This window comes from Carcharodon carcharias, chromosome 13 (genome assembly GCF_017639515.1).
Source record: "Carcharodon carcharias isolate sCarCar2 chromosome 13, sCarCar2.pri, whole genome shotgun sequence".
NCBI lineage: Eukaryota > Metazoa > Chordata > Chondrichthyes > Lamniformes > Lamnidae > Carcharodon > Carcharodon carcharias.
In genome coordinates, this window is record NC_054479.1 from 10,646,383 (window position 1) to 10,670,966 (window position 24,584).

The 24,584-nt window shown below is 41.7% G+C and overlaps 1 protein-coding gene across 2 annotated transcripts in view; it reads left to right on the top strand.

The window, feature by feature from the left end:
* Nucleotides 1–989: 989 nt before the first annotated feature.
* Nucleotides 990–24,584, top strand: part of gnb1l (guanine nucleotide binding protein (G protein), beta polypeptide 1-like) — a 36,095-nt gene continuing 12,500 nt past the window's right edge. The window contains exons 1-3 of one of the 2 annotated variants that reach the window (XM_041203465.1): nucleotides 990–1,056; nucleotides 9,681–9,813; nucleotides 19,213–19,338. In XM_041203465.1, the coding sequence (XP_041059399.1) occupies nucleotides 9,698–9,813; nucleotides 19,213–19,338 (242 nt within the window). In that variant the 5' untranslated portion in view covers nucleotides 990–1,056; nucleotides 9,681–9,697. The remainder of the gene's footprint in view (nucleotides 1,057–9,680; nucleotides 9,814–19,212; nucleotides 19,339–24,584) is intronic. The other variant, XM_041203466.1, reaches the window with a different exon arrangement.

Sequence of the window (24,584 nt, forward strand, 5' to 3'; positions counted from 1 at the left end):
CATTCGTGCCATACAAGTGCCAGGCAATGATCATCTCCAACAGAAGTGAATCTAACCATCGCCCCTTTACATTCAATGGCACTACTATCGCTGAATCCCCCCCTGTCAGCATCCTGGGGGTTACCATTGACCAGAAACTGAATTGGACTAGCCGTATAAATATTGTGGCTACAAGAGGAGATCAATGGCTAGGAATCCTGCAGTGAGTAACTCACCTCCTGACTCCCCAAAGCCTGTCCAGCATCTAAAAGGCACCAGTCAGGAGTGTGATGGAATACTTCACACTTGCCTGGATAAGTGCAGCTCCAACAGCACTCAAGATGCTTGACCATCTAGGACAAAGCAGCCTGTTTGATTGGCACCCCTTCCACAAATATTCACTCCCTCCACCACCGACGAATACTGGCAGCAGTGTGCACCATCCACAAGATGCACTGCAGAAACTCACTAAGGCTTCTTAGGCAACACATTCCAAATCAACGACCGCTATCATCTAGAAGGACAAGGACAGCAGATACATGGGAATACCACCACCAGGAAGTTCCCTCCAAGCCACTCACCATCCTGACTTGGAAACATATCACTGTTCCTTCACTGATGCTGGGTCCTGGAATTCCCTCCCTAACAGCACTGTGGGTGTACCTACACCACAGGGACTGCAGAGGTTCAAGTAGACAGCTCACCACCACCTTCTCAAGGGCAATTAGGGATGGGCAATAAATGCTGGTCCAGCCAGCGAAGGCCACAGCCCATAAATGAATAAAAAAAAAGGTAAATCTGGCACTACAACAAATTAAACTATGGCAGTTCAACAAAGCATTAAAGGATCAAACTATAAACAAATTTGTCACACAAAAATAGTACAAAATGGAGAATGAATTCTGGTTAAGGTAATGAACCTTTGGAATAATTTAAGACAAAAAGAAGTTAGACACAAAAGCATCAACACATACTGACTACATTACCCAGAGTGCTCAGCAACGGCCGGAAGTTACTCTTGGAAGAGATTAATCGGATTTGCGCAGCGTTCAACTCGCTTAGCTGGATATTTAACCGGTAAAACAATGCCGTAGGGCGTGTTTAAAGTTTGAATCTGAGGTTGGGATGGTTTAGGCGGGGCGGGGGGCCGGGTGGGGGCTGAGGCCTGAGGCCTGAGGCCTGAGCCTGAGCCTGAGCCGAGGCCGCGGTTGCCTTGGCAACGAGCACAAGGTAGGCCTCAGGTGGCGGCTCCCATCGCAGCGTCGGCTGTGGGCTGGGCAGGAAGGGGATGGGGAGGGAGTGGAATGGGAATGGGAATCCCTCATTGTAAAGAGGGCAACCGCCCCTCTCAGTGATGGGGGAATTTGGAAGAGGAAAGCCTCTCAATGTGAAGAGGGACCTTGGGGAGGGGGAGGCCCTCAATGTGAAAGAGACTCCCTCCCTCAGACCCTGTCTCTGTACAGGAGGAGGAGGAGGAGGGTCTTGGGGAGGGGAACCCCTCACTGTTTGGTGAAGAGTGTCAGGGGGTTGGGAGCTTCTCGCTGTGCAGGGAAAGTCTCAGTGAGGTGGGGATGACAGCCCATCATTGTTTAGGTGGCCTGGGATAGAAACCCCTCCCTGTACAGGTGATGATGGAAGGGAGCCCCTAACTCTATAAAAAAATTATCTAAAAGTTAAACAAATAAATGAATTAATATTTTCAATTAATTTACTTTGGTTGAAGAACATCAGTTGGGAATAGGAGTTAGCCATTTCGCCCGGTGAGCTTGTCAGCCATTCAGTGAGATCATAGCTGATCTGTGACTGTCTTTGGTCAACAAAGATCTATTAACTACAGATTTAATATTAACAATTGATCTTGTATCCGTTTCCATTTGCGGAAGGGAGTTCCAAACCTCTGCTGTAATTTGTGTCGAAGTGTTTCCTAATTGCACACTTTAAAATGATTCAGTGAGGTATCTGTGTTGAAGTAAAGCTTTTAAAACTGGTGTTTAAGACCAAGGCTGCAGTTATACTGCTAATTCCATGCCAATGTGAAGTGACTTTGGATGCCCGTCGATGTAGAAGTGGCAGTGTGACCCAGGAATTAAATCCTATTATGACTGCTGAATACTTGCAGACTACTAATGTACTGTTGTCTAACCGCTTGGGTGTTGCCATGTTGGAATGTAACTGAACTGTGGCGTGAGGCCATGTTTATGAAAGTGCTCAAGTGATCTCCAGGATGCATTAACAACTTAGTACAGAGTCTTTTTAATGTTAGAGTCATTTTGGTAAGCCCATGCTGCATACCCCAAGATACTATATCTTTTCTAAGGTGTGGTGCCAGAACTGCTCACAGTACTTCAGGTGTAACCAGGGCTTTCTGGAGCTGTAGCATATGGCTGCCAAGTTTCCTATATTGCAACAGTGATTACACTTGAAACAAAAACCTCATCGGCTGTAAAGCAAGTTGGGAAATCCTGGGATTGTGAAAGGTGCTATATAAATGCAAATTCAATCATTTTTCTTTATTTTTATATTTGTATGGACTTAATGATTAAGTTGCAATGTACAGATTAATATCCATGCTAGTTGGAGTAGACAGCTAAATGAAGCCTTTCTGTATGCTGGGTGTTTTCTAAGTACAAGTTTCTTTCACATCATAACTGACCACCAATGTATAAATACAGTTAACGTTTTGGAGTGAAAAAAATTAATATGGGTATGTATAACTGAGTTAATAGATCTTTATTAACGTTAAAGATGTTTTGCTTAAAATAGCAGTATGTTTTATACTGTATTATTAATACAGGGGTATACCAATGAAATTGTTGCTTACACGTGATTTGAATCCAGGGCATAGTTCTGATGCCCCAATGCCAATGACAGAGTTGTGTTTAACTTAACACATCCTCATGAACTACTTTTGAAGTGCAGTCACTTGTTAGGTAGGCAAACTACTATAAGTACTATGCCAGTTCCCACGTTAACAAATAAAGCTAATATTTAAAGTATCATATGATTATGGGTTGTATTTTAATACTTGGACATTAGAGTAAAGAGGAGATATGATTAGCATCCCATGTCAAGACGTCTTCGGTGAACACCTACTTTACCTACTAGTTGTGAACTAGAAACAATGGAAAACTCTGTGATAGTTCCATTTCAAATATAAATTTCCCCTCATATTGATCTGAGCTGAGAGAACCTTGAACGTTTTTTGCAATTTTTTCTAAGTTATTTGACCAATTTGTAAAAATTTGTTTATGGGATATGGGCTTCACTGGCGAGGCCAGCATTTATTGCCCATCCCTAATTGCCCTTGAGAAGGTGGTGGGCTTTCTATCTGATGTGTTTAACTTTTGCTTCCCAAATAATATTAATAAACATGACTTGTAATTGTGACCTGGCATGAGCAATCCGAGTGTTTTTGTCCATCGTTTAGAGGAATCAAGGGTTTATTTATGGTGGTAATCTCTGTAAATTGCAATGTGCAATTCATGGAGAAGAGCTGATTGTAAAAGGCTAAATTCTAGTTCTGTGGGTTACATGATCTTCCCTTTGAAAGTGTTCCTTTGCACAATAAAGCATATTTGGGGTGCGATTGACTTATAACAGTCCTATTAGTCTTTGAGAGCCTTGTGATGTTGTGTTTTTGGACTTGCTGCACAGTTGTTCAGCTTAGCTGCCTCGTAGCAAGTGAAGTGCCGACCTAGCTTGCATTTTGTTGCCTTTGGGCACTAGACAGTGAAACTTCACTTAAAGAAGTGATGAGCTTTAATTTCACATTGTTGGCAGTAAATTTATAAATATTGCAATACTAATATGCCAATTGTTTTTTTTTAAGTTCATTTTCAGCCCATCCAACTGGTGCTGCTTTATTCAATATGGCTGGTCTGACGGAACTGTAACTGCATGTTCCCACCCACCTAAAGTTTGAGCCTGTTTCCCAGGTAGTGTAGGATACAGGGAGAAAGCACTGACTTATTATCATGTCTGAACTGGCAAACAGTATGTTTCTTTTTCTAATGTTTGAGATAGTACAATATCTAGGATCATGTAACAGTATCAGTGGATTTAATTATCCTTTTAAGGAAATGGAAGACAATGCTGGGGAATAGAACATTATGTAGTGTTTAGGATTACAGTTCTTCCCAAGAGGCTTTCCAATATGGTCGTGGACAGATATTTTGTTTTCAGAACCCAGACAATTGAATAAGTCCACTATGTATGTGGATGTTTTGAACATGAATGCTTACTGTAGATGTGGATTTACCTGAAGAAGATATCATAGCATGAAACATTTTAAAAAAAATTATATGATACCTCTCCTTTTTAAGAATTTTTTTTATCTGCTATTACATGGTGCATTTTTAAATAAATAACTCCTTGCAGTTCTGCAACACTATTTTGGTCCCAGGTTCTGTAAGGCAGGAATGAAAATAGAAAATGATGGAAATGCTTGGGTCAGGCAGCATCTGTGGAGAGAGAAACAGAGTTAGTATTTCAGCTTGATGAGCTTTAATTAGAACCTGATCAGAATCTGTAAGGGAGGGGCCTTCTTTATATAACAGGGCTGTTTCTGTAGCACCAAGTTTCATTTTGATTGTCTACGTGTGAAATTGTGCACTTTCAAAGTCGTGATTTGCATCTATGTAGCTGTTGCTGTGCCAGCTTTTGCAATAACTGAGAAGGTGCATGTTAGCCAAAAGAGGTGGTTGCCTGTATTTCTCACAGCAAGCCACGTTTTCTTCATGTGACCAGCAAAGAAGGTGCTAGTACCAAAGGCGTTTAAGGGAAACTGCCTGTTGATGGTGTGATTGGCCTCCTAAGGCAAGAGCACCCACATTGCTGGTTGATGCTGACGGCAGAAATATTTTCAGAATCACAGTGCAGAAGAGGCCCTTTGGCCCATTAAGTCTGCACTGATACGTGAGAAGCACTGAGTCAGCTGTGTAAATGTGACTGTGTGTGACTTCAGGCAAGCTGAAAGCGTTCGCTATATACTAGTGTTCAAAATATAACTGAAAGGGCTGGGTGTGGCAGACTGCATTTTATGTTTGGTCCAGTTCTGAAATAATAAGAGCGTGGATTGATATCCTCTGTTTAAAAAAAACTCTCTTTATTTACATAAACCTTTTGAGGAAAAGAGCTTGTATTTAAACAGCACCTTTTGTGACCTTCAGGGGGTTTCTAAGTGCGTTACAGCTAATGATGTACTTTTGAATTGCAATCACTGTCATAATGTAGGAAACGAACATAGCAAGGTCTGACAAACAACAAGGAGATAATGATCAAATGATTTTATTTTTAGTGATGTTAGTTGAGGGAATAAATATTGGCCGTAACACCAGGAAGAACTCTGTGAAATAGTGCGGTGAGTTCTTTTACTGCTGACCGAGGGGACAGATGGGGGTTCCTTTTTAAGGTCGCATCTGCAAGATGGCACCTTGGACAATGCAGCATTCCCTCAATGCTGCATTGGAATCACACAGGCCTCTGGGCATTATCTGTACCTTAACTCTCAAATGCTTGTTTTCAAGTATTTTTAAACCTCACCTTGGTCCACAAAGAATTTCCGATAATTTTTTGTTAAAAGCTGGAGGGGGAAGTTGCATTGCTTTTCTTTGACTCCAGGACCTTTTGCTTCGCTAGTGACTTTTGCCTCCTAACCAGTGGGGCATGCAGAAATCAGATCAGAATCCCAGTCTGATATCACTTAGTCCAGTAATGTTTTAATTTCAGAATCGAAATGGTTTTTGTTTTTACTGTGCGTGAATGATTGTTGAATGAGTTGTATTATTTCATGATGTTGGTTGAGGGAATAAATAAAACAAACTTGTATTTTCAAGGAATGTATAGTGTGAGTTTGGTGTCTTCCTTGGACCCTGATTGTTCTCTCTGATTTATGCCTGATTTTAAGTGTGGGTATATTCTAATGAGATTGGTAAGAAGTTTGAGTGGTGGAATGGATATGTTTTCAGGTCTACCTTCCAAGTTACGTATACAAGTGTATTTCTAGACTCTTATTTATAACGGAGTGGTGTTGTCCTGTTTTGGGCCAACTTTTGATTGCAGTTAAATGCTAGCACTGGTCTCAGGGTATGTGGTGAGGGATGAATGACTGTGGCCTGTTCACTGCAAGATTTATCTGGGGATGATGATTAATTGATTACTGTGAAATAATCTAATCTGGAGTTAGTTATTTTCAAGTCCCAAGTGTTTTAGTTACTTGACACAATTTTTGTAACTTTTTGTGTATTGTTGTCTCATTCACGGCCAAGCCTGTAGACCTGAAACAGTAATGTAGCTTTTTCTGGATTAGCCATAAACATTGTGTAATCAAAATAAAAATGACTTTCATCAGTATTTGAGAATAACATAATTTCTTGTCAAAGATTTTATGAACTGGAAGTTGAATTGGCAAGATTTTTATGTTGACTTTGAAAACTTCCTCAAATTTCACCAGAATCCCTGTTTTCAAACTTTATCTGAATCCCCGCTTTACAGGTTCTTCTATAAATACCTATGCGTAACACAATCGTGGCTGTTTGATTCTAATCAATCTATCCTGCCTTTGTCAAAATGTGGGACTTGTAGAGAGTCCATTCTGCTGACGGTGATCATTTTTCTTTTACTCTGTCTTTGCGCCATGTTTTGTTATGAATGCGTTTTAAAAGTTTGGTGTACCATTTACCCAATTTTAAAGCACAATAGCTAATCAGTATCTTTCTGGAGCAGTAATTTGTGAAATAATACAAGGGTCAAGGGTGTCACTGTCAGTCATATGGTCGCATCCACTCTCGAGAATGCATCGTTGGCATGCGGCTGTGAGACCTGAATCTTTGAAGCCTGGAGAAATTGCCAAGCAAGTTCTTCCAAAGGCCGGGCTTGATAGTGGTTTCAATTGAATTGGGGTCTCCGGTCTCTTAGGTGCTGACAGAAGCCTGGGCATGTGATTATTTCTGATTTAATAACATGAAGGGGAAGCGAGCTTTGGCTGATAATTAGGCCTAATTAGTGAGAATGTGTTGATGGACAAGCCATCATATGGTCACAAGGAAACAAACTTTCTTTATCCAAGGCTTAGAGTCAGATTACAGTTCCTGTGTTATCTGCTTCTGCTGACTACAAGGCTGACTCTTGGTTACTTCTTCAAAGAGGAATGGGATCCCACAATATATGGGATTGGGATGAGAATATTGAAAAAGAAAATCTCTTTGATTCATTCCAACTAAATTAATTCCTCACCACCCCCCCACCCCCACAACCCCCCCCCCCCCCCCCCCCCGCCCCCCACCACCACCACCACCTTAAATTATCGCTGTCTTAAAGTTTAGATTACAGATGTGATCCAATTTCAGCTTTGGAAATGCGATGAATGAGGACCTGTGCTCAATTTATTACTCATTTAGTCCAAAGCTGCTTATTGTCTTATGCTAATATAATGTGGCTAGCATTTGTTGGGTTTTTTAAAATTTGCTTTCCTTGAGTTTTTGTAACTTGCAGGTCCTCAGTATAAATTAAGAAAAAGTGAAACAGGTGCTGTGTTCTGATTAACTTCAGCAGCCTTCACACAGTAAACCTATAGCTACATAGTGAATGTTTTTATTTACAAATTAAGACAATATATTGCGGACTAATTTCTGTAAACAGCCTGTGTCCTGTCGCAGTATACAAATTTAAAATAATTGAACATCAGACCATGTGATAAGTTTTGATATTTTTAAAAATCTAAATATTATGCCCAAGTTACTGTATTATATACAAATATTAAAAGTGTCTGACTGCTAATAATGTAGCATGAATCATGAACTGTTATGGCACGAAATATGTCAAACACGTGAAATTAATTGCTTTGTGTAACACAAAAATAGCATTTCTTGTGTTTGGTCAAATGTTGATAAGTGAAAGCCTTTTAACAAACCTCCTCAAAGGAGAAAAGTATTAGCACAAAATATACTTCCGAACATTTAGGAGCACATGGCTGTGAGAACAGCTATCTTAATCGCTCAACATTTACTTAGGAAGCATCCCCGGCGCTGGCCTTAATTAGGGAGGCTGGGCTGACAAATCTATGTGGCTGACAGATTAGCAATGCACAATTAAGCTAGGGCTCCTTAACCAAGCAGTTTTCTAATCAAGACAGGATATCCAGTTCTTCTAGATGTTGCTGACATTACCCACAGAAGAGAACTCACATGAAGGTTTGAAAAATATCATGAGTCTTCTTATTTGGAGGAAAACAAATGTTTATATGCAGTAGTTACACCCTTGGGCTGAAGAGCTAAATTAAACCATCCAGAAGGAGGAAAAACAGATATAACCTTGTGTGTGACTTGCACCTGATTTCCTGTTTTTATGAATGACATTTCAGCCAGAAATCACAACCATGTATGGAACTTGCCAGTAAGCAAGTAGCAAAAGGGAGAAAAGTTACCAGTTGACAGCAAAACTGCAGGAGGTGGGGTCAGGGTGGGTGCTGAGGAGGCCAGTTGCCAAATATTTGCCCAACATTTTGCGGGGTGGAGTGGGGTGGTGGTTGTTGACGGTGTGGGGATAAGGATCCCCCATTTGAGAGACCGCCCCCCTGAAGTTGTACATCTTTGGAGATTTCTTTTCATGAGATGTTTCTGCTGTTATTGGGCCACTGACATCTTTCTGTTAGTTTTAATTAAAGTAGTTCATTCTTCCCCTTCTGAGATTTTTCTTTTTGGCTCTCTTTACTGTTTTGGTTCACTTTAAGCCTCCTCCATTTTGCATTATTGGTTGTATCTGCAGATATCATTACTGATTTGATCACCTATTTTTCTGGTAAATGGGGCTTGTGACCTGCTATTTTTCCTGCTTTAGTATGGGGATTTGCTAAAGGTATTGTTTGGGCTATGGTGTAATGTTTGACGTTGCTGCATTGCTTTCCAGTTTGTTACATAATGTTACGTTAGCAGCATGATCTACAAGTGTGGTACCTAAGGAATTCTGAGATCATGCACCATTTAATTGTTTTATATATAATATGTACTGGCTTTGGGTATAATGGGGCATAATGTCAAAACTTTCAGATCACCCAAAAGTTGGTCAGATGTGAAACATGACTGCAAGTGACTACAGGAGGATATTTACAGATAAAATGTGTAGACGAATATGAGATAAAATTAATTTGGAGAAATGTGAGTTGCAGCTTTGAAGGGTAGGAGGTAACCTGCTCTGTGGATGCTGATCTTGAACAAATATGGGAATACATTCCCCCTCCATTACAGCCATATAAGGAAAGTATCTTGCCATTATTTGTCAATTCTCCTTAATTGCATGGTTAAAATCAGAAATTCACCAAATGAAAAATTATGAATATAGAACTGTATCTAACTGTTCAATTGCAGAGGGCAACCTGGTATGATTTTTAAACATGTTATGCCAACAGACCCTGCTTTGTACCGTAACTCCAGTGGGTGAATATCCATTTGCGGTTTTCTAAATCCATATTGTGATTGCAATTATTTATCTATTTAGTACTGTTGATTCGCTTACAGAAGGCATATCTGTTGTCTTCATGTGGTCCATAGCAGACTGTGTGCCATTTTGTTTAAAGCACAACAATTCCAGATTCTCTAGAATATGCACTTGTGCAACAACAGATGTAACTAATGCATCTTAATTAAGGTATATTGGATCAATTTTTGACTCCTTGTTACACTAATCATTGAATGTTCTCTCCGCAGATTGTCTAGCCAACTCTATGGCCCTGCGGCACCCTGATCCAAAATTTGTGCTTCGAGGTACTGGAGCTTCAGTAAACACTCTGCATTTCTGCTGCAGAGATCAGGAGGGCTGCGATCCTATACTCTTCTCAGGGTGAGAAACATCTTCTGCATCTCCTGTGGTGCATGGAGTAGTCTATTGAAACTTAATACATAAGTAACACATGTGTGTGTAGCTAATAAAATGGAGAATTTTCCATTGTGTTACGTTGAAAGGATTCTGCTACCAATGCTGGCACCCTGTGGTGTACTGCTATATGCAGGAAGATTCTTGTGCAAACTTACTGCAAATTGCTTATGGTGACATTTCCAACATGTTTCACTGCAATGATGCCATTAGGCAGCAGTGTTTTTTGTAACGGCCTTGACCATTTTAAAATTTGCAACATGCCATATATCCTTGTGTAAAAGTTGACCCCAAGATCTTGACCTAAAAAGACACAACTTTTTATGTATGTCATGTAAATTCAACCTTTTTCAGAGATCAAAGTCCAAAAATTTTAGAATCAAAGTATAATCCTGGAGATGTTGATGGTTCAATTTCATTGTAAATGTATAAATACTAATAAAAAAGAGTGCCGGTGAATACGTTAGGTAATTAATATGGATGAAGTGTATATAATTTGTATTGTTACAAGATGAATAAATGTTATATAATTAATAATTCATTAGTGTTGGTTTTTACTTTATTCCATTGTGACGGCATCTTTTGGATTTCAACTTTTGGATTTGGCCCAAGTCAGGTACATGTGTCAACCCTTTAAAACATTACCTCTGTCAAAATCGACCCTGTGACTTTTGGCCTAAAAAATTGGTCTCCAAAATTTTACTTTTGTATGATTATATACAGCATACAGTGATAAACTGATGTTGGGTATGCCAATGTGTAAATGTCTAATAAGGTATTTTTTGGGAGGAGGGAAGGAGTATCTTTTTTAAGTACAACACCAACCACTATGGAGGAAAAAATACGTTTTTGGATTATTCGACAGCAATGTTGCTAATTAGGCAAATACTTGCCACTGATGTGCCCTTGATGATTGGCCTGCCCTCTACTGGTCAGTAGTTTAATTCTTTGTGCTGCTCTTCGGTAAAAAGGAAACCAGTCAGTAAGTGCCTTAACAGCTGTAAACATTGAGGTGAGAATGGTTGTAGCTACTGAATTAGCTGTGGAGTTTGAAGGAACATAGGAACAGGAGTAGGCTAATCAGCTCCTGAAGACTGTTCCTCCATCCAATTACTAATACCGTGGCAGCTCCCCTCGATGCTGCTACCCCCTTTTATATTATTGAATTGGAAACTAACCAACAACTTAATGTTGAGTTGTTAGGCTGTACTGCAACCAGGTCCTGCTGAACCTGGGTGCAAAGCATTAGTAGAGCTGCTTGTGCACAATGGACCTTCTTGATTTGGCACCTGCAGGCATTTTTAAACCGTTCTTGGGTGTGGTCATAGGCCAACATTTATTGCCCATCACTAGTTGTCCTTGAGAAGATGGTGATGGGCCTTGTTCTTTAATAGCTGTAGTTTATGTGGTGAAGGTGCTCTGTCAGTTATGTTAGGTAGGGAGTTCCTGAATTTTGACCCAGCAGGAAATATGACTGTCTATTGTTATCCTTGGACTGAGAAACATTTAGAAGTGTGCAATGCTGAAAGCAAACATGGGTTAACTGTTCACTTTAAATATTTTGTTTCTTAAACTTTAACCCTGATGTCATGTTGATAGCTATCCTGAATCAAAGTCACAAAGAGGAAAGGAGGAAATTTCCAGAGCTGCCCATCCAGCTCGCAATCTCCCTGAAACAAATATTGGAATGTCACAAGGTTAAGAGTCATCTTGGCTCCCAAAATAACTGGAGGATGCCTAGCTTGATATGACATACTACCTGCATGTTGGCTGAATGATATAATTTTTCAATTTTTGTGCAGTATTACTTGTGCTGAGGCACTCAGATGGGCTGGTTCCTTGTCAAGTAGTTGATATCAGAGGAATCTTGCTTCATTGAGGTGCTAGAATGCAGATGCTGCATTGTGTGCTGTTTGTAGATCCCCTAACGCTGTGGGTATAAAAGTGCTCCAAGAAATGGTTCAGTCTTATTATCAGTGTGCATCAGGGAAGGAATCTGAAGCACGGCCCTAGTCATTTCAAGGGTTACAGGCAGAGTTTGACTCTCAATTGCTCAGTGCCCAACAGAGGTGTTGCATGCAATACTCCTCAACCTTATCTAAATATTTGGCCCTGAGATGGTAGGTGTGCACCTGTTGATATCTTTTGCCAGGGCTGTCAGGGTTTTGTGCATCCAATTTCTGCTCCTGTGCCTGTGCAAAAAATACGAACAAATACTGGTAATGCCACTGAGCCTGTAAATATAGAAACATAGATTTACGCACAAAAATAGGCCTTTTGGCCCATTTTGTCTGTGCTGGACTGTGCAGCAATTTTGCATTCTGGTCACTTCAGCTCTAGTTGATAGTGAGAACAGGTGATGAGGACAGATGACTAGAACATTTAAGTAGAGATCAGCAGTTGATCGCTCCAGCAGAATCAGTAATAGTACCAAGAGGCCTTAATGTGCGTTACACCTGCAAAAAAAAAAATCCTGAGAACTCCCAACATCCATCTACAGTGGAGGCAGCACAAGTTTCAATATTTTGCACTGAGTGACAGTTATCGCGCACACAAAATACTGGCGAAATTAACCCCTGCAGAAATTAACCCCTGCAGAAAAATCAGATGCATATCACAAACTGTCTTTCTTGTAGAACCTCCTAATTAAAATCAAATATGACTTGTATTTAAGCTTAATGCTCACAAAATTGAGGTAAATGCTTTCCACTGATAGTTATTTGCTCTGTAATCCAAGGCAGGTAAATGGAGTCATGATACAGATCAGCCACAATCTTAATAAATAACAGGACAGGCTCGAGGCTCTGAATAGCCTTCTCCTGTTCCTATGTCTGATGAATAAGGAATATACTCTTTTGCTTTTACATGGAGAAAGCCGTATAGCACAATCAGGTGACTTTCAGAAAGGTACAGTGTAATCCAAATAATTATTGTTTCATTAGATCACATAGATGGTTCTAGTTTCTTGTCATTATAGTCTGTGTTAAAACTGAAGAGAACCTCCTTATAAGGAGGTTCGGCTGATCTGGAAGTTAGCCTCATTGAAAAGACAAGGAGAAGTCCTTGTGTGCAGCAATCACACTCCTGGGGCTGAATTTTTCCCTTGATGGGTGGGTGTGGGTGGGCCTGACCAACTCGGCAGCGGGCGGGTAAGCCGATCACCGCTGCCAAAATGGGCCCTGCTGCCATTTTACATGGGCCCATTAAGTCAATTAAGGCCTGCCCAATGTGATGCCCGATGGGAAGTGCTATGTGCTTCCTGGGCGGGGGATGGGGGTAATTCCCCAACTGTGAGAGTGCGCTCTTTCGGGCTTGTGCACAAAAGAGCGCACATCTCCCTGAGGCTAAGTGGTGCCTCAGGGAGATCGCTGAGAGGTGGTGAAAGTTCAAAACTAGAAAAATAAAAAAAATTATTAACATGCCCCCCTCGTGTGCAAATGTCACACGAGAAGGGACATGTTAATGAAGTACATAAAAACTTTATTAAACTTTTTAAAATCTGAAATCAAACCTCATCCCGCCAGTGGATGAGATTTGTTTAAAAAAATCACTTAACGCGTCTGCCTGTTGGGTCCGTTCGCCGAGCTGAAGTTCGCACGGGCCCCTCAAAATCATCGACAATTGGTGACCTAATGGCCTTAACAAGGCCTTTAATTAATGGCGGGCACGTGTCACGCTGCATAGTGCGCCCGCTGACCTAAACATTGCAATGCCGTGCTCCGCCACCTGCATGTCAGCCAGAAGGTTCAGTCCCTAGAGTGGAGTGAGTAGAGTGTATTCAGTCTGAATCAATTTTTATCAAGACATGGGAAGTTGTGATGCCTTGCAGTGCACAAGATTGTGCTTCCTTGAGATTTTTATTATGAAATTATTAATGAATTATTATTATATTGGCATTGGAGACAGTACAGCGAAGGTTTGCTAGATTGATTCCTGCAATAAGAGGGTTGTCCTATAGTTTGAGGTTGAGTAAATTGGGCCAATACTCTCTGGAGTTCAGAAGAATGAGAGGTGATCTCATTGAAACATATAAGATTCCGAAGTGGCTAGACAGAGTAGACACTGAGAGATTGTTTCCCCAGTTGGAGAATGTAGAACATAGACACAGTCCCAGGATAAAGGGCCAATCTCTTAGGACCGAGGGGAGAAATTTCTTCATACACAGGTTGTGAATTTTCGCAATTGTCTTTCCAAGAGGTTTGTGGTTGCTCCATTGTTGAATAGATTTGAGGCTGTGATAGACAGATTTTTGGTTTCTCAAGGAATCAAGAGAGATGGAAAACAGGCAGGAAAGTAGTTTGAGGCTCAGGATCAGCCATGATCGTATTGTTATGACCTCTATCCAGCCTCCTCGGTTGGGCTCAATAAAGGTTTAAGTTTCTTTTTCAGGAGGATATATGCCTTTTCCACATCAGAATTTATTTAACTATTTATTTAGAGATCAATATGGAGCCAATCAAACAAGGTTTTCTTGAATTAAAGAAAGAGCAAATGTATTAATCGCTAAACCCGAGAGAAAAAATAATAAAAATGTAAAGTCTCTTACACACCCACACACTGGTATCAGAAATAAGGGAAGTTGGAGTACAATAAAAAAAACATATGGTTAAGTGCCCTATGATTGCCCTTGAGGGGTAGATTTTTAAACGTTGTGGCTGATTTGGATCAGCTGGTTTTGTGGATGTGGTCAGATGTAGAAGATGTTACTACGAGATCTCAGTTTGCTGGTAGCTTTCTAATTGTCTCCTGAACTGGTAATGCATTTGTTCCAAAAGAGAGAGAGAGGAGGGGAGAGCCCAGCTTTTGGCCTGTTTCCTCTGCTGAAAACTCCCTTGCAATCTCTGCAATGGCTGTAGCCTGGCTGCTATACTTAACTCATTGTGTATTTCCAAGGGGTTTTGGGTGGGTCTGTCTGTGGCAGCCATTGTTTCAATATCCAGCACTTTGCATTTTAATGTCTCTTCCTTATTGACGAGTTTCAATGGGCCTCAAAATGATAGGAAACGTGCCTCTCTTTGCACTCCTCTGAGGATGTCTTTTTTGCTTTTTCACCTTCAACTTGGAAGGTGGCCTTGTATTTTTAAGTAGTTTGTTCTGTCTCATTTCAAATTGCAAAATTTCCAGTCAGTTCAAAGTTTAAAAATCATTTTTTCAAAATTAAATGGGCATAGCCTTATGACAGTATTGAATGGTGGAGCAGGCTCAAGGGGCTGTACCTACTCCTCCTATTTCTTATGTTCTTATGAACAAGTACCAGCTATAGCCTACATTTGCTTTGTTTGAACTGTTAGGTTTAAGGAAGGCTGGTTGGAGTTGAAAATGGATTTCATTCCAGCAAGTGACTGGAACCGATTTGAACATCAATAATAAGTCTGAATACCAAGCCCAAAATTATCAATAAGGAAAAGTCAAAATGGGCTGTTTACCCAGCCTCCATCTCGTTTAGATGTTGTCATAAGTTTGCCACTGAATTACATGTTTCACCTTGGTGCGTGCAAGGGCAAAGCAGTCATCAAATTATTTTGCGGGTTGAGTTGATTGCAAATTACTACATAATTCAAGCTTATTGTAATTGACCTTTTGTACAAGTCCAAAGAATATTTTCTTTTTGCTCCAAAGTGGTAATTAAAAATAATTGCTACTAAACAAACTATTTTATAATTGCTACTGTCTGGTATTGTGGTATGGCATTATGTTTGATGTGGGACTTGGACTAATGAAGCTCATCAACAAAGTATTGGGTTTGAGCACGCCAGATCCCAGGTGATTTCCTTGCACCATTATTTACAAGAGTATATTTTGAAGATAAAGAACAGATTATTTGGAATTTTTCCAGATACTTGTCTGTCCCTTCCTATTAGTGGATCATGTGGTCAGGTTTCTTCTTGACTTTAGTGTTGCTCAGAAAAGAAAAATTAAAGCTTACAAACTTTTTCCTTAAAATATCTGTCCACTTTTAAGAGGACTAAAAATAGCTCATTTTCTACATTGTTTCTTGTGGTCTCTAGAGATATTCAGGATTCTAGTCACATTCAGAATAAGAATTTGTCATTTTATTTGGTTTCAACTTCATGTTACTCTGTCCGTTCTACTTAGTCTAAATTGGTTTCTTTACTCTATTTTTTAGGTATTAATTTAGTAGAAATAATTGGGAAAGCATGCTTATTTCTTGGGTAACACTAAGTCCTGTAAGATTTAAGATGCACAAGTCATGTGAGCCTTATTGTCTTCGGAATGCTTGTGCTGATCTTTTCTGGCTTGGTGTCAAAAAATATTTTTATTGATGTCCTTGTTGAGCAGCTAGGATTGTTTTGCTACATTAAACACAATACATACGTGCAAATTGTTTTTCATATTGATGTTGCTTGAAGGTTGGACAGACAGGTCAGACCAAACTGTCAGACCAGGCTCGAAGACCAATTTTGGTTTTGAAAGTTCTTGAATTGGGAAGACATGAGTGAAGTATTAGTGGAACTAGTCCCACACTCCAGAAGCTCAGTACTTTTTCACAGTAATTAAGGATGCTGATGACAGATAGAAAACTAAGAAGCCCATAAGCATGATATTCCAGTCGGTGAGCGGGGGTGGGACCCACTTGCTGATGTGTAAAATGATGCGGGTGACATCGGGTGGAATTCCCAACATCACCCCGCATCATTTCCATTTTCAGGCAAGCCCGCCCACCTGTCAACGGCCTATTGAGGCCATTGAAAAACTAATTAAGGTAATTAATGGACCTGCCAGTCCAACCTTCAGGTTGGCAGGTAGGCCAGGAGCCCTGGCGGGCTTCGGAAAAAGCATGAAACCTCATCCATGGGCGGGATGAGGTTCCATGAGGGTACTTAAATTTTTATCAAATCTTTCAATAAAAGTTATGGTCATGTCCCAACTCATGTGTCGCATGAGGGACGTGTCAGGGAAATTTTTTTTAATCATTTCTATTCATTTTAATTCCGAGCCGATCTCCCTGAGGCAGCCCCTAGCCTCGGAGATCTGTATGCTCTTTCGTGTGCATGCATGAAAGAGTGCACTTTTGGCTGAGGGAATCCCCCCTCCATCTGCACAGGGAGCGCATAGTGCTTCCTGGCGGACGTCATGCTGGGCAGGCCTTAATTGGCCTGCCCACGTAAAATGGCAGCATGCCCCTGATCAGAGGCGCGCCCGCTCCCGTACTCCCCCCCCCCCCCCCCCCCCCCCCCCCCCCCCCCCCCCCCCCCGCAATGGGGGGAAAATTTTCCCCCATATTTCAGATAGTCCAGGGAGTGGTTGAGGAAGGTGGCCAGAGTAACCATGTGAGTCAAAAGGGAAAAATGTCAGAATAAAATATTATACAAATATTAACTTGGTGTTTTGATACTCAAAATACTCATAGCTAATAAATTTAAAAATATAGTTTCTAATTGTATTTATGTTGGGTCAAAATTTCAATTTGCTTCCAGTTTCTTGGATTTCTTTGTGATGCAAATCTTTGGCTTTTCCACTCATGAATGTAACTCCTCTATTCAAGAAAGGTGGGTGACAAAGTGGAAAACTATAGGCCAGTTAGCTTAACATCTGTCATAGGAACCCTGGAATCTATTATTAAGGAGGTTATAACAGGGCACTTAGAAAATTTCAATGCAATCAGGCAGAGTTAACATGGTTTTGTGAAAGGGCAATCATGTTTGACTGATTTATTATAATTCTTTGAGGAAGCAACAAGCAGCATGGATAAAGGGGGACCTATAGATGTGATGTATTTAAGATTTCCAGAAGGCATTTGACAAGGCATCACATCAAAGGTTATTACAGAAAATAAGAACTCATGGTGTAGGGGGTAACACATTAGTATGGATAGAGGATTTGTTAGCTAGCAGGAAACAGAGTAGGCATAAATGAATCATTTTAGATTGGCAGAATGTAACAAGTGGAGTGCCACTGTGGTCAGTGCTGGGTCCTCAACTGTTTACAATCTATATTAATAATTTGGATGAAGGGACTGAATATATAGTTGCTAAATTTGCTGATGACACAAAGATAGGTAGGAAAATAAATTGTGAAGAGGACATAAGTCTGCAAAGGGGCATAGACAGGTTAAGTGATTGGGCAAAAAATTGGCAAATGGAATGTAATGTGGGAAAATGTGAACTTGTCCACTTTGGCAGGAAGAACAGAAAAGTAGCATGTTAGCTAAATGGAGAGATATTTAAGAATTCTGAGGTGTAGAGGGATCTGGGTGTCCTGGGACATGAATCACAAGAAGTTAGTATGCAGGTACAGCAAGTGATTAGGAAGGCAAATGGAATGTTGTCATTTATTGCAAGGGGAGTGGAGTATAAAACTAGGGATGTTTTGCTACCATTGTATAGGGCATTGGTGAAACCACATTTGGTGTACTGTGTACGGTTTTTGGTCTCCTTTAATTAAGAAAGGACATAATTACGTTGGAAGCAGTTCGGAGAAGGCTCACTTGACTAATTCCTGGGATGAAGGAGTTGTCTCATGAGGAATGGTTAGACAGGTTGGTGCTGTATCCATTGGAGTTTAGAAGAATGAGAGGTGATCTTATTGAAACATATAAGATCCTGTGGGGACTTGACAGGGTGGATGCTGAGAGGATGTTTCCCCTTTTGGGAGAGACTAGAACTAGGGGACACGGTTTAAAAATAAGGGGTCTCCCACTTAAGACGGAAATGAGGAGAAATTTTTCTGAGAGCTGTGGGCCTGTGGAACTCTCTTCCCCAGAGGCAGGGTCATTGAATATTTTAAGTAGATAGATTATTGACTAACAAGGGAGTCAAAGGTAGAGGGGAAAGTGGCATTGAGGCTATAATCAAATCAGCCATGATCTTATCAAATGGTGGAGCGGGCTCGATGCCGAATGGCCTACTCCTGATTCTAATTCTAATTTGCCTCCGCAAATGCAATTGAGTTGCACAACATTGACCTAAGGTAGCTTTTGATTCCTGGTTTCTGCCTTCTGTGTGACATGTTATTCTCAGAACAGTTAAAGTCAGGAGTTCAGCCTTTGGGAGATCATGGGTGCCAGCTTGCACTGTACCACTCTGATAGTGAATTGGAGCTCCAGAGTGGAGCACCATCACTGTCCATCATTTTTTTTTTGTAATGTTTGTGTTGCGCTTTGGTGAGCGTGCACCAGAGTAGACTATAAATTGGCCACTGAAAATCTTATTTTACAGTGTATTCAGCCATTGCAGACATGTTTGAGTCAACACCTCGCTGTAAATCAACTAAGGACCTCTGTCACTGAATATTACCGATGCCATGAGCTTTGTTTGCCAATTTGGGTAATTATGCTTAAGCTTTTTTGTTTAATATGATGTACAATCTTATGTTGAACATATGAATTCAATTTTTCTTGAACAGCTCAGCCAATGGACTAATACACATTTGGAACTTAAAGACACACAGGGCAGATAAAGTGCTGGAAAGCCACAGCGGACAGTCTGTTTTATGGATACAAACTTTGCAAGGGAGGGATTGTCTCATCAGGTTAGTTATGCTCTGGAATCTGGTCCTTCTCGGTGGAAAATAGATGTGCAAACGTGGAGATTGCTACAAGGTGGTTGAAATGGCTGAGAGCCAGAAAGTGTGCATGCTGTAAGGCAGAGGAAGTTAGATCAAGGTGCAGCTCAGAATAACACTCTAACCCAGAGGGTATGAGGGTGGGCTGTGCCTCTCTTGCTGCTCCAACTGAGATCAGCTGACTCAGCATACTGCGATCAAATTTGAGACCTTCTTGGTCTCATTGGTAAATTTTTGAGTTATCAGAGGACCTATCACAACACTTAATGGGAGGAAATAAACTAGCCTATGATGAAAGATAAGTTTGCATAAGGTAAGTGAAAAGATTTTAATATTTTATCACATTGCTCTGTTTCAGAAATTTAACGAAAACATTGAAATCTGGTCAAAGGTGTAGGTTGGAATTTTCCATGCCTGCTGGTTGTGGGCGTGGGTGGACAATATGGCGCGATCAGTTTCACAACAGCGGGAAGGCAGGTCGTGATGGTCCGCTCAGCCCGGCAATGGTGGGCCACGTTTCCCGCCATCGATTGTCGGGAACCTCATTGTAATACATCAGCATATCATTATCAGGCCATCAGCAGGAAAGCAAGACACTGAGTTAACTGAGTGGTATTAAAGAATAAGCACTAAAATTCAACTTGATGTCTCTGGATTAAGGAGGGAAAATATGCAATGATATTCCTGTTCCTGTTCACTATCTCATTAATCCTGTCAGAAAGTGTGTGTTGAAGGATAGGATTAGGCTCAGTTGTATAAGTAGCCTGCTGATACACTCAATAATGCTGCTCTATCTGCCTTGGGGCCTTTACTCTCCTTCTGGCTGGCTGTGGCATGTTGGCCAACCTCTGATTGACTGCTGTTCTTTCTGCTATCCTTACTGTCCAGCAAAAAGCTTTTATAAGACCATAAGACATAGGAGCAGAAATTAGGCCATTTGGCCCATCGAGTCTGCTCCGCCATTCAATCATGGCTGATAAATTTCTCAACCCCATTCTCCCGCCTTCTTCCCGTAACCTTTGATCCCCTTACCAATCAAGAACCTATCTATCTCGGTCTTACACTCAATGACCTGGCCTCCACAGCCTTCTGTGGCAATGAATTCCATAGATTCACCACTCCCTGGCTAAAGAAGTTTCTCTGTTCTAAAAGTCTTCCCTTTACTCTGAGGCTGTGCCCTCGAGTATTAGTCTCTCCTACTAATGGAAACATCTTCCTCACGTCCACTCTATCCAGGCCTTTCAGTATTCTGTAAGTTTCAATCAGATCCCCCCTCATCCTTCAAAACTCCATCGAGTATAGACCCAGAGTCCTCAAACGTTCCTCATATGTTAAACCTATCATTCCTGGGATCATTCTCGTGAACCTCCTCCAGACCCTCTCCAGGGCCAGAATATCCTTCCTGAGATATGGGGCCCAAAATTGCTCACAATATTCTAAATGTGGTCTGACCAGAGCCTTTTAAAGCCTCAGCAACACATCCCTGCTTTTATATTCTAGTCCTCTCGAAATAAATGCCAACATTGCATTTGCTTTCCTAACTATCGACTTAACCTGCAAGTTAACCTTAAGAGAATCCTGGACTAGGACTCCCAAGTCCCTCTGCACTCCAGATTTCTGAATTCTCTCCCCGTTTAGAAAATAGTCTATGCCTCTATTCTTCCTACCAAAGTGCATGACCTCACACTTCCCCATGTTGTATTCCATCTGCCACTTCTTTGCCCATTCTCCTAACCAGTCTAAATCCTTCTGCAGCCTCCCCGCCTCCTCAATACTATCTGTCCCTCCACCTATCTTTGTATCATCTGCAAACTTAGCCAGGATGCCCTCAGTTCCTTCAGCTAGATCATTAATGTATAAAGTGAAAAGTTGTGGTCTCTCTGCCTCCTGCCAGACAGCCAATCTTCTATCCATGCTAGAACCTTGTCTCTAACGCCATGGGCTGTTATCTTACTGAGCAGCCTCCTGTGCGGCACCTTGTCAAAGGCCTTCTGGAAGTCTAAGTAGATAACATCCATTGGCTCTCCTTTGTCTAACCTACTCGTTGCCTCCTCAAAGAATTCTAATAGATTTGTCAGGCATGACCTCCCCTTGGTGAAACCATGCTGACTTTGCCCGATTTTACCATGCACTTCCAAGTATTCTGAAATCTCATCCTTAATAATGGACTCTGAAATCTTACCAACGACCTAGGTCAGGCTTAATGGCCTGTAATTTCCCATCTTTTGCCTCACTCCCTTCTTAAACAGGGGGGTTTTCCAGCCCTCTGGGACCCTCCCTGACTCCAGTGATTCCTGAAAGATCACCACTAACGCCTCCACTATCAGCTTCAGCTATCTCCTTCAGAACTCTGGGGTGTAATCCATCTGGTCCAGGTGATTTATCCACCTTCAGACCTTTCAGTTTTCCTAGCACCTTCTCCTTGGTAATGGCCACCACATTCACCTCTGCCCCTGACTCTCTTGAACTTTGGGGATGTTACTCATGTCTTCCACCGTGACGACTGACACAAAGTACCTATTCAGTTCCTCCGCCATTTCTTTGTTCCCCACTACTACTTCTCCAGTGTCATTTTCCAGTGGCCCAATGTCCACTTTTGGCTCTCTCTTACCCTTTATATATCTAAAAAAAACCTCTTACAATCTTCTTTTATATTACTGGCTAGTTTACCCTCATATTTAATCTTCTCCCTCCTTATTTCTTTTTTAGTTGTCCTCTGTTGGTCTTTGTAGGCTTCCCAATCCCCTGGTTTCCCACTGCTCTTTGCAGCATTGTATGCTTTCTCTTTAGCTCTTATGCTGTCCCTGATTTCCCTTGTCAGCCATGGTTGCCTCTAGTATGCTCCTTTTTCCTAGGGATGAATTTTTGCTGTGTCTCCCAAATTACTCCTAGAAATTCTTGTCATTGCTGTTCCACTGTCTTTCCTGCTAGGCTCATCTCCCAGTCAATTCTGGCCAGCTCCTCCCTCATGCCTCTGTGGTTGCCTTTATTCAACTGTAATACTGTTACATCTGATTCCAGCTTTTTCCTCTCAAACTGCAGGGAAAATTCTATCATATTATGGTCACTTCCTCCTAAGGGTTCCTTCACCTTAAGCTCCCTTATCAAATTTGCCTCATTACACATCACTAAATCTAGAATTGCCTGTTCCCTAGTGGGCTTCACCACAAGCTGCTCCAAAAAGCCATCTCGTAGACATTCCACAAATTCCTTTTCTTGGGATCCACTACCAACCTGATTTTCCCAGTCTACCTGCAAATTGAAATCCCCCATGATCATTGCAGCCATGTCTTTCTTACATGCCTTTTCTGTTTCCTGGTGTATCTTGTGCCCCACGTCCTGACTACTGTTTGGAGGCCTGCACATAACTCCCATTATGTTTTTTTTTACCTTTGCAGTTCCTCAACTCTACCCACACGGCTTCTACATCATCTGACCCTACGTCATTTCTTGCTATCGATTCAATTTAATTTCTTCCTAACAAAGCAATCCCACCCCCTCTGCCAACCTGCCTATCTTTTCGATAGGATGTATATCCTTGGATATTTAGCTCCTGGTCCTGATCCCCTTGCAGCCATGTCTCCGTGATGCCCACCACATCATACCTGCCAATTTCAATCTGCGCCACAAACTCATTTACCTTATTTCGTATACTGCGTGCATTCAGATACAACATCTTCAGTCCTGTAATTCCCATCCCCTTTCTCATTGTCGTTCCTTTATCTGATGTGCTTGAAGTTAGATACCTAGCACTTTCCAAACACTCTGTCCTATTTTGTGTTCTGGAGACTTTAATAGCCTCTCCTGGGCTCTCCTTTCTTTTCAGTTTTTTCATAATTTTCCATGAAGTTGAATCCACCCCCCCACACGCTAACCTGCTGCTTTGTTTCCCATTAGTCATACTTCTTGGAGTTTTACCCTTCCCCCCCTTTTTTTTAGTTTAAAGTCATATTGACCACCCTATTTACCCTTTTCGCTAGAACATCGGTCCCAGAGCGGTTCAGGTTGAGACCGTCCCAACGGTACAGACCCCTCCTGTTCCAATACTGATGCCAGTGCCCCACGAAATGGAACCCTCTTTCCCGCATCACTCCTTTAGCCACATGTTTACTTCCCTTATTCTCGCGTCCCTATGCCAATTTGCACATGGCTCTGGTAGTAATCCGGAGATTATAACCCTTGAGGACCTGTTCTTTAATTTAGTTCCTAGTTCCTGATAATCCCCAAACAGGTCCTCTTTCCTAGTCTTACCTATGTTATTTGTCCCAACGTGGACCACAACAACTGGATCCTCCCCCTCCCTCTCCAATATCCTTTCAAACCAGTCAGAGATGTCCCTCACCCTGGCACTGGGCAGGCAACATACCATGCGGGACTCTTGATCCTGCTTATAAAGGAAGCTATCAATTCCCCTAATTATAGAATCCCCTACAACCACCACTTGTCTTTTTGCTTTCCCCTCTTGAATGGCCTCCTGTGCCATGGTGCCATTGTCAGCTGGCTCATCCTCGCTACAGCCCTGTTCCTCATCCACACAGGGAGCAAGTATCCACACAGGGAGCAAGTACCTCGTACCTGTTGAACAAGGTCAAGAGCTGAGGCTCCTCTGTTCCTGAACACAGGATCCCTCTACATGCCTCACTTGCAGTCACACCCTGCTGACCCTGAGCACTGACCAAACTTGAGGTACCTAATCTACCAGGTGTGACCGCCTCCTGATACAAAGCGTCCAGGTAACTCTCCCCCTTCTGGATGTGCTGCAGCGTCCGGAGCTCGGACTCCAGCTCATCAATTCTGAGCCGGAGTGCCTCCAGCAACCAATATTTGCTGCAGATGTGGTCACTGCGGCTCGCAATGAGATCTGCCAGCTCCCACATCATACAGCTATAGCACATCACCTGCCCAGCCATTTCGACTTAGATAATTAATTTATTAATTAGCTTTGCAATGTTTTTTTTTCAAATTTGGTGCAGATTTCCTACCAACCAATCAGGTCACAGCTTTCCTGTGACATCACTTTTTCAGTTTTGTCTTCATCGCTCTGGTGCTCCTCCCTCCGAGTCTGCTCCCTGGAGACAAGGCCGCCAATCCCCGAGGTAAGCTAGATTTATACTCACCACTCTGGTGCTCCTCCCTCTGAGTCTACTCCCTGGAGACAAGGCTGCGAATCCCCGAGGTAAGCTAGGTTTATACTCACCGCTGCAGTGCTCCTC